Source organism: Leuresthes tenuis, unplaced genomic scaffold (assembly GCF_036924035.1).
Source record: "Leuresthes tenuis unplaced genomic scaffold, fLeuTen1.0.hap1 SCAF_2, whole genome shotgun sequence".
Lineage (NCBI taxonomy): Eukaryota > Metazoa > Chordata > Actinopteri > Atheriniformes > Atherinopsidae > Leuresthes > Leuresthes tenuis.
The window spans coordinates 1,793,627-1,809,144 of NW_027325356.1; the positions used below are offsets into that span (position 1 = coordinate 1,793,627).

At 41.7% G+C, this 15,518-nt stretch overlaps 1 protein-coding gene across 1 annotated transcript in view; it reads left to right on the top strand.

Annotated features, from left to right (window-relative positions):
• Nucleotides 1-14,810, top strand: part of LOC140301414 (nuclear receptor ROR-alpha A-like) — a 38,519-nt gene extending 23,709 nt beyond the window's left edge. The window contains exons 3-11 of the mRNA XM_072379842.1: nucleotides 542-683; nucleotides 1,082-1,332; nucleotides 1,420-1,600; nucleotides 4,168-4,289; nucleotides 5,268-5,400; nucleotides 7,078-7,185; nucleotides 8,922-9,032; nucleotides 9,120-9,232; nucleotides 9,864-14,810. Of these exons, the coding sequence (XP_072235943.1) occupies nucleotides 542-683; nucleotides 1,082-1,332; nucleotides 1,420-1,600; nucleotides 4,168-4,289; nucleotides 5,268-5,400; nucleotides 7,078-7,185; nucleotides 8,922-9,032; nucleotides 9,120-9,232; nucleotides 9,864-10,028 (1,326 nt within the window). The 3' untranslated portion in view covers nucleotides 10,029-14,810. The remainder of the gene's footprint in view (nucleotides 1-541; nucleotides 684-1,081; nucleotides 1,333-1,419; nucleotides 1,601-4,167; nucleotides 4,290-5,267; nucleotides 5,401-7,077; nucleotides 7,186-8,921; nucleotides 9,033-9,119; nucleotides 9,233-9,863) is intronic.
• Nucleotides 14,811-15,518: the final 708 nt, after the last annotated feature.

Here is a 15,518-nt window from a genome sequence, read left to right on the forward strand (position 1 = left end):
AATAAGTAAAAACATGAAATCCAAACTCCCATCTGGGCGCAGCGTGCTGCCGATCAGGCTGTGGATGCAGCCGAGTTTCAGATTTTTGGAGCTTTGCTGTAAAACCGAAGGCCCAGCTTTAGTCTCAGAGACAGGGTGCAGCAGCGATGCCTCTGAACTCGCACTCTTCCCTCCCGTCTCAGGGTTTCTTCAGGCGGAGTCAGCAGAGTAACGCCACCTTTAGGGAAGTAGAACCTCTGTGGAAGTAGAACCTTTGTGGAGGTAGAACCTTTGTGGAAGTAGAACCTCTGTGGAGGTAGAACCTTTGTGGAAGTAGAACCTTTGGGGAAGTAGAACCTTTGGGGAAGTAGAACAGTAAAAATAAGTAAAAACATGAAATCCAAACTCCCATCTGGGCGCAGCGTGCTGCCGATCAGGCTGTGGATGCAGCCGAGTTTCAGATTTTTGGAGCTTTGCTGTAAAACCGAAGGCCCAGCTTTAGTCTCAGAGACAGGGTGCAGCAGCGATGCCTCTGAACTCGCACTCTTCCCTCCCGTCTCAGGGTTTCTTCAGGCGGAGTCAGCAGAGTAACGCCACCTACTCGTGTCCCCGTCAGAAAAACTGTCCGATCGACCGAACGAGCCGGAACCGCTGCCAGCACTGCCGGCTGCAGAAATGCCTGCTGGTGGGCATGTCCCGAGACGGTAAGGCACACAAACAGCTCATCTTTCATGACCCACATGCACACTCTCACCTGCCGGAACATCTGGCAGTCAGCAGTCTGCAAGATCTGCAGATTTCTAAGCAGCTGCTGGTGTTTTCCAGGTGTTCCACTTCATTTCTGCAGATTAAGCTGTTTCAAACACTGAAATACAATCAAAGTGTTTTTATGTGACATGTCTCGGACTATTTGGAGTTTTTATGTTTAATTCCCACTCTGCACTCGGGGTTTGGACCAGTTAAATGCTTTCTCGGTTCTGACTTGCAGCAGAGCCGCTGTCAGATGGTGGAAGGCGCTTATTCGGGTCAGCTTTTAGGGAAAAGTGGCGTTCTACTCTCTGTTTGACCTTTCTCACCACCTTCTCCCCTGCCTCCAACACAGCTGTGAAGTTTGGGCGGATGTCCAAGAAGCAGCGGGACAGTTTGTACGCTGAGGTCCAGAAGCACCGCCTCCAGCAGCAGCAGCAGGCTCCGCCCCGGCCCTGCCCCAGCCTCGGCAGCCCGAGCCCGGGAGAGACCGAGTCGCTGTCCCCCCACTACACCCTGTCCTCCACGGGTCTCACAGAACTCCCAGACGAGGCGGGACACTACTTGGACCAGAACTCGCCTGAGGAAAGATCCTCGTCATCGAAGGTTTGTGGCTTTTATTTTCTAAAGAGCTGAAAAAGAACAAAATCAAAGTGATTTGAGCTGAAATGATGAAATAACCGTCTTAAACAGGCAGACTCTGGAGGAGGAGGGGGGTTCTACCTGGATATCCAGCCTTCTCCGGACCAGTCTGGGCTCGATATCAATGGCATCAAACCGGAGCCGCTGTGCGACTACGGCCTCAGTAACGATTTCTTTCCCTACTGTTCCTTCAGCGGCGACGCGTCTCCCACGGCAACCATGGCCGACCTCGGTGAGCAGAACATGTGTTGCACATTTCCAAAAAGGTTCATTCAATTTTAGGAGGCAGCTTTGAGACATTCCCATCCAAAGTCTCTGTGAAACCCGCCTCGTGCTGCCTTTAAAAGTCCTGGCTTATTTAATTTATTTAAAGATCTTCAGCGAGTCTCAAACCAAATAATTTTCCCTTTTTAAACAAGTCTGAAGAGCGTTTTTAAGCTTTCAGAAGCTGTGTCACAGTCACCTGAAACAGATCATCTTAACAGTCGATGCAGAAAATGGAAGCTGGTCAATTTAATTAATGAGAAAATGAAGGATTAGATTAGATGAAGTAATAAATAATGAAAGGTTTCATTCATACTGTGTTAAACTCCTCATTTCTTTATATTTTCCATCCAAGCAGAAAGATTTTCTTTAATCTTTTAAAGTGTCCTGATCAATAGTTCTCCAGCTTTCTGAAGGTCTTTCAGAGTTTTTCTGTGGACATTTTCTGCTTTTTCACATCATTTGTTCCCATTTCTTTAGCTGCATCTATGAAAAACAGCAAAGAAAACACAGTTTGACAGACAGAAAATAGGATTTCTGCAGCAACAAGGTGATTCCCAAAGAGCTATTAGCTGAAAACTTGGCATATCTCAGCATGGTGTGCAGTGTGTCCTTAAAACATTTGAGGAAACTGGACAAGTGGAGGACAAAAGAAGAAGTGTCAGGCCTAAAAAACTATCTCCAGCAGATGAACAGGATCTGAAAGTGATGTCCTTAAGAAAGAGGAAAAAATCCAGCTGTGACCTGACAGGACCTGAGAGATGCATCTGGACCTTCAGCTGATCCATCTACTGTTGGCCCAAGCCTCATCAGAAATGGTCTCCATGGAAGGGTGGCTGTCAAGAAGCCGTTCTTAAGGAAGGGAAACAGGGAGAAAAGGCTGAGCTGTGCCAAATGACACAAGAAGTGGACTGAAAATCAGTGGCAACAGGTCTTATGGAGGGATGAATCCTCCCCAGAGCCCGGACCTCAACATTATTGAAGCAGTGTGGGATCATCTGACAGAGAACGGAACAAAAGGCAGCCCACATCCAAAGAAGAGCTTTGGGATGTCCTTCAAGAAGCCTGGAGAACTATTCCTGAAGACTCCTTAAAGAAATGACAGAAAGCTTGTCTCAGAGGGTTCAGGCTGTGTTGGAGAATAAAGGAGCTCAGACCAGAGATTCACTTTAAAGCTGCTGAGAACTGAGAAAAAAACTCTGGTTTTACAGCAGATGTTTGTACATATTTCTGTGATCGCTGCACATCTTTCCCTTTTTCCTGGTTATCTGTAAAGAAATGAAGGAGAACTCAAGACTTTTACACTTTACCATAGTATCATATCCACCAAGAATCAGTGAAGATCTGAAAAAATGACTAAATATCTGACATTTTTCCTTCAAATGTAACTGAGGATACATTTTTCTGATGGTCATTCAGGCATCATCAGTGAGAGAAAAACACTTTTATACAGAAACATTCATGCTGAGTTCCAAAATAAGTCTTAAAAAGGATGTAAAATACGGAGAGGAGGGTTCATTATGGTCTTTGGATGCTTCTGCTCTTAAATCCATCCTGAGAAGAGCTGCTGAGGGGTTCAGGCTGACTTACAGGGTCTGAAATACAACAAAAGAGGGTTCAGAAACCCGTGTGGTGGAAGGTTGTGGGACTGGAGCTGCAGGGAAAAGCAAACAGAAGATGAGGAAACATGTTGAAAGCAGGAGAAGTAAAGAAAGAAAAGGCAGAGCAGAGAAAGTGTGGGGCAAACAGAGACGGAAAGGTGGTTTAAAATAGCAGGAGGTTGGAAACTCATCTTCAGAGCTCATTAAAATCTCTGTGTGGTAATTAGCTGACTGTTAATTAGAGCCAATGGGGACGTGGCAGGGCGCTCGTTGGGGGAAATCATCTTTTTATTGTCCCTGGAGACTTTTCCACCACGATAACCCCCCCCAGCCCTGTCCAAACAGAGGCTTCATTATCTGACTGATGCTGTAACCTTGTGCTGCGGTGTTCGGATTTCATGTTCATTCATTTCAGCAGAAGCTCAACGGGACAGAAGTTGCTGCTGGTTCATTCAGGAGGTTTTTCGCCTCCAACTTCTGCTCTCAAACATTCATTTAAGTGTAAAAATGAGGCTGAAGGTGAATATTCGGAAGGAAGTGGGCAGATTAGTGCACGGCGCTCTAATATCAGTTTGATAAATTATGCTGATGTCAGATTTGCAGCATTTTTACAGACAGTCTGTGTTTGGAAGCATTTTGGATATTTTCAGATAAATTTCAGATACATTTCGGATAAATTTAAAGCTTTAAAGCACTTATTTAGAGGCCATCTTTTGGAAAGTGACAGCTCTGTCTCTCTGAAACTATCATGAAGGATGTAAAGGTCATGTGAGGTCAGAATGACGACAGAAAAGCTGCTTCTTTCTGCTGAAAAATCTGTCAAACGGAGGCTGAAACACAAAAGCAGCCACAGCATGTGAGAGATCTGAAGTCCAAAAGCATTTCTTTGGGCAGATGGTGACGTAATGTGTGAACTTTGTTTGCTTTGCTTCAGATCACTTGGCCCAGATCATCTCCAAGTCTCACCTGGAGACGTGTCAGTACCTGAGGGAGGAGCTGCAGCAGATGAGCTGGCAGAGCTTCCTGCAGGACGAGGTGGAGCGGTACCAGAGCAAGGTGCGTTCAGCCGTAGTCTGACCTTCAGTCACCGTGAGGTAAATCAGTTCAGATCTGCCCAGTAAAGTTCCCCAGGTTCCCAGAGGATCCACCTGAACAGATGAGATTCAATTAAATTCAATTTTATTTATAAAGCGCCAGATTACAACAATTGTCATCTCAAGGCACTTAAATAATAAAGTCCAATTCAAGCCAATTGGAATTCAATTCATTGTAATTATAATCCAATTAATTCATATGGAGCCAATTAAAAATAATATCCGAGAACCAGAACCAGGAAGAAACCTCTGGCAGAACCAGGAAGAAACCTCTGGCAGAACCAGACTCAGGAAGAATCCTCTGGCAGAACCAGAACCAGGAAGAAACCTCTGGCAGAACCAGACTCAGGAAGAAACCTCTGGCAGAACCAGAACCAGGAAGAAACCTCTGGCAGAACCAGGACCAGGAAGAAACCTCTGGCAGAACCAGAACCAGGAAGAAACCTCTGGCAGAACCAGAACCAGGAAGAAACCTCTGGCAGAACCAGGAAGAAACCTCTGGCAGAACCAGAACCAGGAAGAAACCTCTGGCAGAACCAGAACCAGGAAGGGTGTCCATCCGCCTCGACCAGCTGGGGTTTGAGAAGACAGAAAAGAGGGAAAAGAGGAGGAAAAACACCATAACGCCATTCAAAGGATACCTGCTGGAACAGGGAAACATAGGTTAATAACCACAATAATGTCACATGGACATAAAATCATTTGAGAAATTAAACAGGATGCAGCCGCCTCCCGTCAGGCCAAAAAACTGACCATGATCTGACCTCCGAGCTGCATCAACTGACTCCTTTGATACAAAGAGACTCCCTAAAGAAGTCTAGAGCTCCCTTAAGGCGCCGTTAGGAGGCGTCGCTCTGCTTCTCTGCTGTTTTTCCTTAGTTCCTTGGTACCTTCCCTGTTTATCTCGCTCTGAAACCTCTTCCTGCTCTGCTCTCTGCAGCCGCAGGAGGTGATGTGGCAGCTTTGTGCGGTAAAGATCACGGAGGCCATTCAGTACGTGGTGGAGTTCGCGAAACGCATCGAAGGCTTCATGGAGCTCTGCCAGAACGACCAGATCGTGCTGCTGAAAGCAGGTGAGAGCAGCCATCCAGGGTCATGAAACAATTAAAAAAGGTCTCGGGTTCAATTTAACTTCTGCATCTCAGTCTAATACGATGTATTCATGAGCACCATGACTAACGCTAATGATCAAGGTCAGTTACTTCACAGAAACGCCAAATGCTACCTACGACCGCCTTGTTTACTGGTTAGCTATAAGCTATAGCTTAATAACAAGATAAACTGCATCCAAACTGTAACCACACAGGGTTACTGACTCTAATGCAGAGGAAGTAGATGCACTTTTCGGCAAGCCCCTCAGACTTCTAACATTTAAACAGTTTTACAGCATCTTTGTGTAAAATCTGCTGATATTAAGGCTGCAAAATGTTGGAAAACCATCCAGACGATACGATTTATTTTAATATATGTTCTTTAGCTCAGGACTGAAATACACTTTAAGCAATATTGCATTTTTAAGTCTCTGCTGCTGATATTTATGTACAAATTAATTTTTTTATTTAAACAAATAATAATAAAATAATATTTATAGATATTTATTTCAAAATAAACTATCCAACTTTTCCAGATTTATTCGGCTTTGTGTTAATTTCCCTCTTTAACACTTTGTTGTAAATTGTAAAAGATTTTAACTTTTTAATAACTTTTTGTTAGCTGCTTTGTGTCATTTTATGGATACAGACTTTTTTCCCATCACTACTTACCAATAATGTATTTATCCATAAAACGTAGCTACATTGCTAGCTGCTAGCTTGACTGTAATTGGCTAAACACAAACAAAAAGGTGGTGAATTCAGTTTTTTTGTGTTTCACAACCGAAGAACAACTCAGTTTTTCTCTTTAATAAAAGAGTCACTTTTTTGTCAAATATTTTTTGGTTAATACTCACAGAAAGTTGTTTAAGTAAATATGAACTTGCTGACCTTTGTGGCTAACTTGTTGGCTACATTCTATTTTCCCGCCTTTTTTTTGCTTTTGTATTTTTCTACCTCAAAAAGAATCGTCACCTTTTCATTTTCAGTCATATTAGTTTGAGAGAAATCTGATTTTTCACCTCTTTACAATGTAAAAACTGATGATTTGTAGACAGGCTTTTATAGATATTTATTTAAAAATAAACTATCCAACTTTTCCAGATTTATTCGGCTTTGTGTTAATTTCCCTCGTTAACACTTTGTGTTGTAAATTGTAAAAGATTTGAACTTTTTAATAACTTTTTGTTAGCTGCTTTGTGTCATTTTATGGATACAGACTTTTTTCCCATCACTACTTACCAATAATGTATTTATTCATAAAACGTTGCTACATTGCTAGCTGCTAGCTTGACTGTAGTAGGCTAAACACAAACAAAAAGGTGGTGAATTCAGTTTTTTTGTGTTTGACAACTGAAGAACAACTCAGTTTTTCTCTTTTGATAAAAGAGTCACTTTTTTGTCAAATATTTTTTGGTTAATACTCACAGAAAGTTGTTTAAGTAAATATGAACTTGCTAACCTTTGTGGCTAACTTGTTGGCTACATTCTATTTTCCCGCCTTTTTTTGCTTTTGTATTTTTCTACCTCAAAAAGAATCGTCACCTTTTCATTTTCAGTCATATTAGTTTGAGAGAAATCTGATTTTTCACCTCTTTACAATGTAAAAACTGATGATTTGTAGACGGTGTCTGACATTGTCTGGTTTTTCTCTGCCAGGTTCTCTGGAAGTCATCTTCGTACGAATGTGTCGGGTGTTTGACTCGCATAACAACACCGTCTACTTTGATGGGAAATTTGCAGGTCCTGATGTCTTTAAAGCTTTAGGTGAGTGGAGGACTCTATTATTATGTGGTAATCTTTGTGGTATTTGGGCCCATCCGTCTGTTCTCGCCGTCCTCATATTGTTGACAGTGACGGTTTCTAACTATTAATGTTTAAGAGCTTCCGGTGTTGCCAGTGCACAGCAGGCATCTGGGTCAAGAGTTTGTGTTCAGTGCAGAAAACAGATTAATTCAAATCTAGTAGAGCTTTTATCAGAAGACGGCAGAAATAATCTTGCTGTGGTCTCTGAAAAGTGATACTCCGCCTTTTAACCAGCTTAGTTTTTTTGAGAATATAGAAGCTTCTTTGGCCACTGCTACTCTGCATCTGGCCTTCATAATTAACTTAAAAGGACTTCTTGGAATTTCATAGTAAACATGAGAAATTGGACATTATTCTGCTTATAAATTAAACTTTGCTGCAAAAAACTACAAACTGGAGCAGGAACAGAATTAGTGGATAAATTCATATCAAACATGTGACACTTTAGCATTAATACAAGAAACTGACATGTTTTCTCATTCTTTTAACCCGTTTAGTGTCTCATTCAGCTGTTTAACATCAGCATAAAGTTTATAGATGGAAGTAAAACTATATCTGATGTCTCACACTCTGTCACACAGGCAGGCAGCACCCTGAAATGATCTTTTTTGTTTCTCTTCAGCTGCAGATGTGCATAATTTAAGCTAAATCTATGAAAGATATATCACACAGGCCTTTACGGAACAGTCTATTTATAAATTCTGTGATCTTAAATGCTGGAACAGGTGGTGGTTGTGTGTATATTCAGAGAAAGAAGACCATTCCCATAATGCTGAATGTTTTTAAGGACGCGTTCACACAGCTGTGGTTTCATTTAAAACCTGCTCTGACTCGGTGTTCAGCGTCCACAAACTCTGGAAACTCAAAAATGTTTGAAATGTGAAAGATCTCCAGAGCTTTTCCTTCTAAACGCTGGAGGAATAACTATTCCAGTTCAGCACACGCCCCCCCTCTGTTCATTGAGCTCCTCTGGCTGCCCTTAGCCGCCCGCATCAGATCCAAGTCCCTGATGTTAGCTACAAAGAGCTTAATGGAACGGCTCCATCTACTTGAATGCTCTTGCAAAGGCTTCTGTCCCAACTGGGTCCCTCCGTTGGTCCCAGGATTGTCGTCTAGCAGCTCCTTCACCACGCCTAAGACAATCCAAACTCTGTTCATGTGTCGTCCCACGATGGTGGAATGACCTACCGAGCGCTACCAGAACAGGGGCGTCCCTGTCTATCTTCAAGAAGCTCCTGAAAACCCAGCTCTTCAGAGAGCATCTCCTATCCCAGCACTTACCTTGTACTTCCCTCCCCCCTCTATCTCTGCACTTTATCTTTCTGCTCTTCCTTCTATGCCTGCACCCTATCTCTACTCTGTCCCCTCTGACAGAGTCGGACTCCTGGGTTCCTTCTATGTAGCTTATTGTTAGCTTTTATAAAGCTGTTATATCTTCATCTGTAAGTCGCTTTGGATAAAAGCGTCTGATAAATACAGAAACAGAAACAGAAACAAACATAAGCACAGGACCGTCTTCACTGGTAAAAAGAGCCCCGCAGAACCTGGTCCAATCCAACGATTGCATTTATTCCAACACGCAGCTTTTCTCTGTTTCTAAGTTCGATCAATAAAATGTGCTTTTATCAGGTGTCTGTTGGCTTGATGTAAATGATGTTTTTCTGCTGTTTTAACCGTTTTCACCTGCGTTTCACCAGGCTGCGACGACCTGATCGCGTCTGTGTTTGATTTCGCTAAGAGCATGTGTTCCCTGCAGCTGTCAGAAGAAGAGCTCGCTCTCTTCTCGGCGTTCGTTCTGCTCTCTGCCGGTACGTCTCCGCATCTCTTCTCCCATCTGAGCTTGATTTGGGAAGACTTTCCCAGCTGAGTGAGTGTGTTCTGGTGTGTTTGTGCAGATCGGTCGTGGCTGCAGGAGAAGCTGCAGGTGGAGAAGCTTCAGCAGAGGACCGAGTCGGCTCTGCAGCACGTCCTGCAGAAGAATCAGAGAGAAGACGGGGTGCTGGATAAGGTACTCGGGTTCAATCTGAGCCCAGAATAAATGTGATAAATCAGACAAATTCCAGCTTCAGGCAGAAATCCGGCTGGATAGGATGCTGGGTTTTTGCTGCCCTCTGGTGGAATATTTCTGAGCTACACTCATTCTGATTAAAATATGAACTTAAGCTCTTTCTTTCTTTCTGGTTGGAACTAAGACCGTTTCTCCAGCTCCAGATTAAATGTGATAAATCAGACAAATTCCAGCTTCAGGCAGAAATCCGGCTGGATAGGATGCTGGGTTTTTGCTGCCCTCTGGTGGAATATTTCTGAGCTACACTCATTCTGATTAAAATATGAACTTTAGCTCTTTCTTTCTTTCTGGTTGGAACTAAGACCGTTTCTCCAGCTCCAGATTAAATGTGATAAATCAGACAAATTCCAGCTTCGGGCAGAAATCCGGCTGGATAGGATGCCGGGTTTTTGCTGCCCTCTGGTGGAATATTTCTGAGCTACACTCATTCTGATTAAAATATGAACTTTAGCTCTTTCTTGTGTTTCTGGTTGGAACTAAGACCGTTTCTCCAGCTCCAGATTAAATGTTAGAGTCCAGTCATTGGTTGAAATCATTTTTACACCGACTTCTTCTCTTGTTCCCTCCTCAGCTCAGGTGTAAGGCGTCAGCGCTGCGCTCGCTGTGCACGCGACACACAGAGAAGCTGTCAGCGTTCGGAGCCGTTTATCCCGACGTCGTTCGAACAAACTTCCCTCCTCTTTACAAGGAGCTGTTCGGCGCCGACCTTGAACTGACTCTGGAGACCAGCGACTAACTGCGATCAGGTGCTCCACAGAGCCGACCGGCGCCGAGCTGCTCATCCAGAAGGACCGAGCCCAGGTTCCATGGGCTGAGAGGACGGGATGGCGACCCATACAGCCGGAGACAGCGGCTCCTACTTACTGCTCCTCTGGCTGGGATGGAGAAGGACTCAGGGGATCCCTCTCCAAACATCTCATTTCCAGGATCTGGACCGGATTCACCTCACATTAAAAAGCACTTTCAGAAGTCACTCTGAAACAAGACCTCACCTGTTCCTCAGTTACTGCATTTCTGTACGGACCTCAGCATGAAGTGAGACGGTAGCAGTCGCCCTGATGTTGGACAGATGGCGACACGGCGACCCCCCGCAGGACCAGTGGTCGTTGGTTGCTGTTAAGCTAGTTAACCAGCCAGCCTCACCCGTCCACTCCTCTCTGATTTAAGCCTAAAAGATGGAGGAAAAGTCCACAGTCGGCAGGCTTCAGTGGTGTTTTGGTGCATTTACATGCATTCATTTATGTCTGTATTTTAGATTTTGGGTGTTTGCTTGAAAAAAAAACCCGTCTGAATGGGAATCAGAACTCAATTTCAAATAGAAATCAATAACAAATCCTGGGTAGCAGGAAGAAAAGAGGAGTTTAAAGTCCACTCCTGGAAAAGAGGCGGCCACTCTCTGATAAATACTGCTCGTGGTTACCATGGTGACCTGCAAAAAGGTGGAGCTTCACTGTCCAACTCCACCCACATTTAAACCACGCCCCCAAACACATAACCCCGCCCCCTAAAAATTTAAAAGTTTCCCCTTAACTCAAAAATCAACATTTCGTTTTGTTCGAAGTCAAAATATTTTTATTCGACTTGTTTTTTCCGAACTGAAAGTAAGAATCATGAAAATATCCCAGAACTTCCTGCTGGGCAGTTTCATTCATAACTAATATTTTTATAAGCTCTTTGTATATTTGTAGCCATAAAAACGTAATTTGTAGAGCAGTTAAGTTATTAAATAAATGTTGTGCAGTGAAAAGGAAAGTTTCCCCTTAAAGTTCAGCCGATTTTTGACTGGAAATGATCGATACTGATCAGAAATCCATCTGCAGAGTGTTTTAAATGATCCTTTTCAAACGGATCACACCTGATGGAGCAGAGCTGAACATGTTGGAGAACATGAACTTTGACCCGTCTCTTCCACAACACAAACTTTACCTGATGACACACCGTCGGCTGACCAATCAGAATCCAGCTCTCATGCAAACAAAACTTACTTATAAATCACCCAAATTCAATAATTTACCTTCCAGCCAACATAAACCACAGCTACTCTGGCCATTTGTTCCCATTTCTGTCTTTTTCTGTCCTTTTCCCGCCTTTTAACTCCTCTCAGGCTGCTCGACTTTCACACAAAAAACAGATTTATCTACAGAAATGATCTTTTTCTTTTGGAAAGTTAGAACACAACGGGTTTTATTCACAAACTAAGACTCATTTAAGGCCGGGTTAGGTGACAGTGAGCGTATTAAATTATTACGAACGCCCTTATAAACTATATATGCTGCCATCAGCTTATTTCAAACCACTCGTCGCTTTCTGGACTGATAGAACATGTGGAGATATTTCCTCAGGCAGGAGCAGAAATGCTCAATAACTGAAGGGTCAAAGGTTAGGCAGCAATCAATAAATCATAAAGTCAGTTTAAAATAACACTTTTTACACTTACATATCCAGACAGGAAGGACTTCAACCACATTTCTATCATTGATTTGTGACTTTGGCCGTTAAAAATGGCTCCACTTCTTCCTTTTTCTAACAGAGGACACATTCAGCTCCTGTAAATATTTCCTGTTTTCTTTGGTGTCAGAGAGATAAACTTGAGTAGAAATGATTTTACCGTCCTGGAGCCAGATCTAGAACATGGAACGCCTCTTAAAGTAGGAAGATGCCACTGAATCACTCCATTTTTCTGCTCATCTTCCTCCTCAGACCCAGCTGTGAGCCTGCAGCACCACCTGGTGGCTCTGACCCTGAAGTGAACGCTTCAGCTTTATATCAATTGGATTTAATTCAAACAAACAGGTCAATAAACTCCAAGCATATAAAATACAAGCTTAAAATATGTTTAAACTGGCAACAAGAGCACTTATTATAATGTTATTAACATTTTTGGTTGATTTAATAATTGCTAAGAATGTTTCCAGGTGATTCAGGACATGAAAAACTGGCCGGTTTGCATCCGTTTGAGCTGCTGCTCGGAGTCAGAGGAAGAAATGAATAGATTACAGAGCAGATGTTTGTTCAGCTGTTATTTTCCTGATCAGCTCGTTATTGATGAGCCATTTAACGCTTCATGAGGAGGTGAAAAACGCTCCCAGTCGTCTGGAGTTAAAGTTAAAAGAAGTCTGGACTTGTTGTTCTGCAGAAACTGAACTCTCACATTTGTTGGCAGCTTTTCAGTCTCAACACAGAGTAAACTCTGCTTTACCCCCCTGTTGTACTCAAAATGGGCCGATTTGTACAAAATAAGCATCTTTTATTTCAGATATGTACAGTGAGACCATCCATCCGGTCCAACTGTAACCAAACAGAATAAAACCCATAAATGTTCATCTAATATTCTACAGAAAGTGCTGTAGATACTAAAAAATACAGAATATTACTCTGTTATCACAGCTGAGAAAGGACAGAAAATAACACAGTGAGTGAATCTGACTGATCTCTTTTCTCTTATGAAGGAAGTTTCCTCTCTGAAGGAGTTCCTCTCAGCTCTGATCTCGGCTGCTACTCAGTTACTTCTGAGTAGTTTCACTCAGGAAGGTTCCTAAGCAAAATAAACCATTCGACTGGAGAGAAGAAGAGTTCTTTTCCTTTGGAGAGTAATGTTCAGCACGAGAAGCTGCCCCCTGCTGGTTATCAGGTAGAATGCAGATAAAAGCACGTCTCCATCCTTTCTATAGGGACCGTAGAACAGGCGCCCAAATTAAAGTGGAAAATACTTTTTAAATTTCATTTTGGGAGTCTTTGAAAGAAATTACTTTTTAATTCTGGCCTAAATGTTATTTGCATGAATATAAATTTGGGTTTTACTGTTTATTCCCTCTTTGAGTTTTCTAAACTGAATGGATATTTGATTGATTAGTGATGTTTATTCTCTTTTCATGTCGTTTCTATTCTTTTTCGATTCTTAAACATTACTGTAAGTTTTAGGCTTCTAAAATAATGCATCAAATCAATCTGCTGATGTAGCAAAAGCCAAACAAAGTTTGACGAGTCGACAATAATCCAGCAAGAGAGAAGATTTTAAAAAGGAAATCTCTTAATTTAACTTAATTAAACTGAATTCTTCGGTGGTCATTCAGGAAAGTCACAGCTGGCCTGATGCCCCGGTTTCCACAGGCTGGGAGGTGGACATCATGTCCAACTCATCAACATACAGAACCAACCAGAACCAACCAGAACCAACCAGAACCAACCAGAACCAATCAGAACCAATCAGAACCAACCAGAACCAATCAGAACCAATCAGAACCAATCAGAAACACATTCGTTCACAGTAGATCTGTGTCTCCAAACTGTAACTCGGTGACTAGTCACCCGATCGGTACTTTAACTCGGTGACTAGTCGCCCGATAGGTACTTTAACTCGGTGACTAGTCACCCTATCGGTACTTTAACTCGATAACTAGTTACCCGATCGGTACTTTAACTCGGTGACTAGTCGCTCTATCGGTACTTTAACTCGGTGACTAGTCACCCTATCGGTACTTTAACTCAGTAACTAGTTACCTGATCGGTACTTTAACTAGTTACCCGATCGGTACTTTAACTCAGTAACTAGTTACCTGATCGGTACTTTAACTAGTTACCCTATCGGTACTTTAACTCGTTACCCGATCTGTATTTTAACTCGGTAACTCATCACCGGATCGGTACTTTAACTCGGTAAATTATTACCTGTAGACTTTTCTCCAAACTGATTTAGCTTTTTGGGTAATTTCCAGCTAAATTAGCTGGAACTTAAACAGTAAAATGTTTCTGGAAACTCTGATTCGTCCGTTTGTGTCACACAGACTTTTATATCGTGTTTTATAGCCAGTTTGAACCGGTCTGCTCTGTTTCTATCTGTTTCTTTTATGGTTTTTATTTATTTTTTGACCCAATGTCTCATTTTGTTGTAGCTCAGGACAGAAAAGAAGTTAAAAATGCACTTAATTACTTTATTATCACACAATGAGTTACAATCTAATAATGAACGTGCTTTAGCCATAACAGAATGTTAAGCAATAATGTAAATGTGGTGTTTTTAATCTTGGTTATTTGTTTAGTTTTTAATTACTGTTTGTTATATTTCAGGGTTCATCCTTTAAATCAGTTTTCTGCCTTTGTTCTGTGTGTAACTTTATAAATTATTTTGTACAGATCACAGGAAAATACTGAACGTTTCGACATCATAATGTGTTTTATGAGCAGTTTAGTAGCACAGAAAGCATCTTTTTAATGCGTGAGCTCGGTTCTTAGCAGGGTATTGATTTGGCCTGACGCTGCCACATAATGTGTGCTCACATTAAAGGAGAATTCTGCGTTTTACCAAGCTGAACGATATTTCTGGCACCTCTGAACTGTGTGGAGGTTAGAAAACTCATGAACTCTTTTCCTTTAACACATCAGAGTGCCGGGATGTTACTGCCCAGCCTGAACCTGTATCAGTGTGTTAGACATGGGCCGTCTTTGTTTAAATTGCTCAAACTTGACTTCTTTTGATACAAAATGGAGCTGCTGTATTTGAAATGTAAAAATAAAATTACAATTAAGAAAGAAAGAAGTTTGTTCTGGCTTCCTTTTAACTCTTTGGGTTACTTTGGAAAAAAAACCATTATATTTCTGGTAAATAATTAACTGAATATCATTCAAAATGACATTAGCAGAGTTTTCGTTTATGTTTTTGATTCATATTCAGAAAATGTGAATAAAAAATTGGTAAAAAAAACATTAAACGCACGTTTCCGGTGGTTTTTAATGCATCAAAGAAGACTTGATGCACATGTCTGACGTGCAAATATTAAAATAAGGGACTCACCAGCTGTTTGGGCTCTGAGCCGACACAATTCATAGTTATATACCCGCTACAAACTGCTTTTAATAGATATAAAACAGCATCTGTTTGAGAAAAACTTGAACCTAAATGCCGTCTTTTAAGTGCAGATTGACCAAAATGAAAGGAGAAATGAATTGTGGCGACTCAGAGGTTTAATTTCTCACTCGGTTAATTCACCATCAAGTCAAATTGAAACGAGCCTCATAAATGTGTCACCTTGATATCTGGAAACTGGTGATCAGTATTTTTTAAAAAAAGAAAAAGAAATTATGAGACTTATCCTTCAGGGAAGTGGAAATAATCAAATAAAGTCACATTATTAACACATTAATAACATTAATAACAATGATTTTACAATAACACACAAGTAATAATCTGTTTATTTTGAATATAATAATGATTATTTTAATTCAAGCA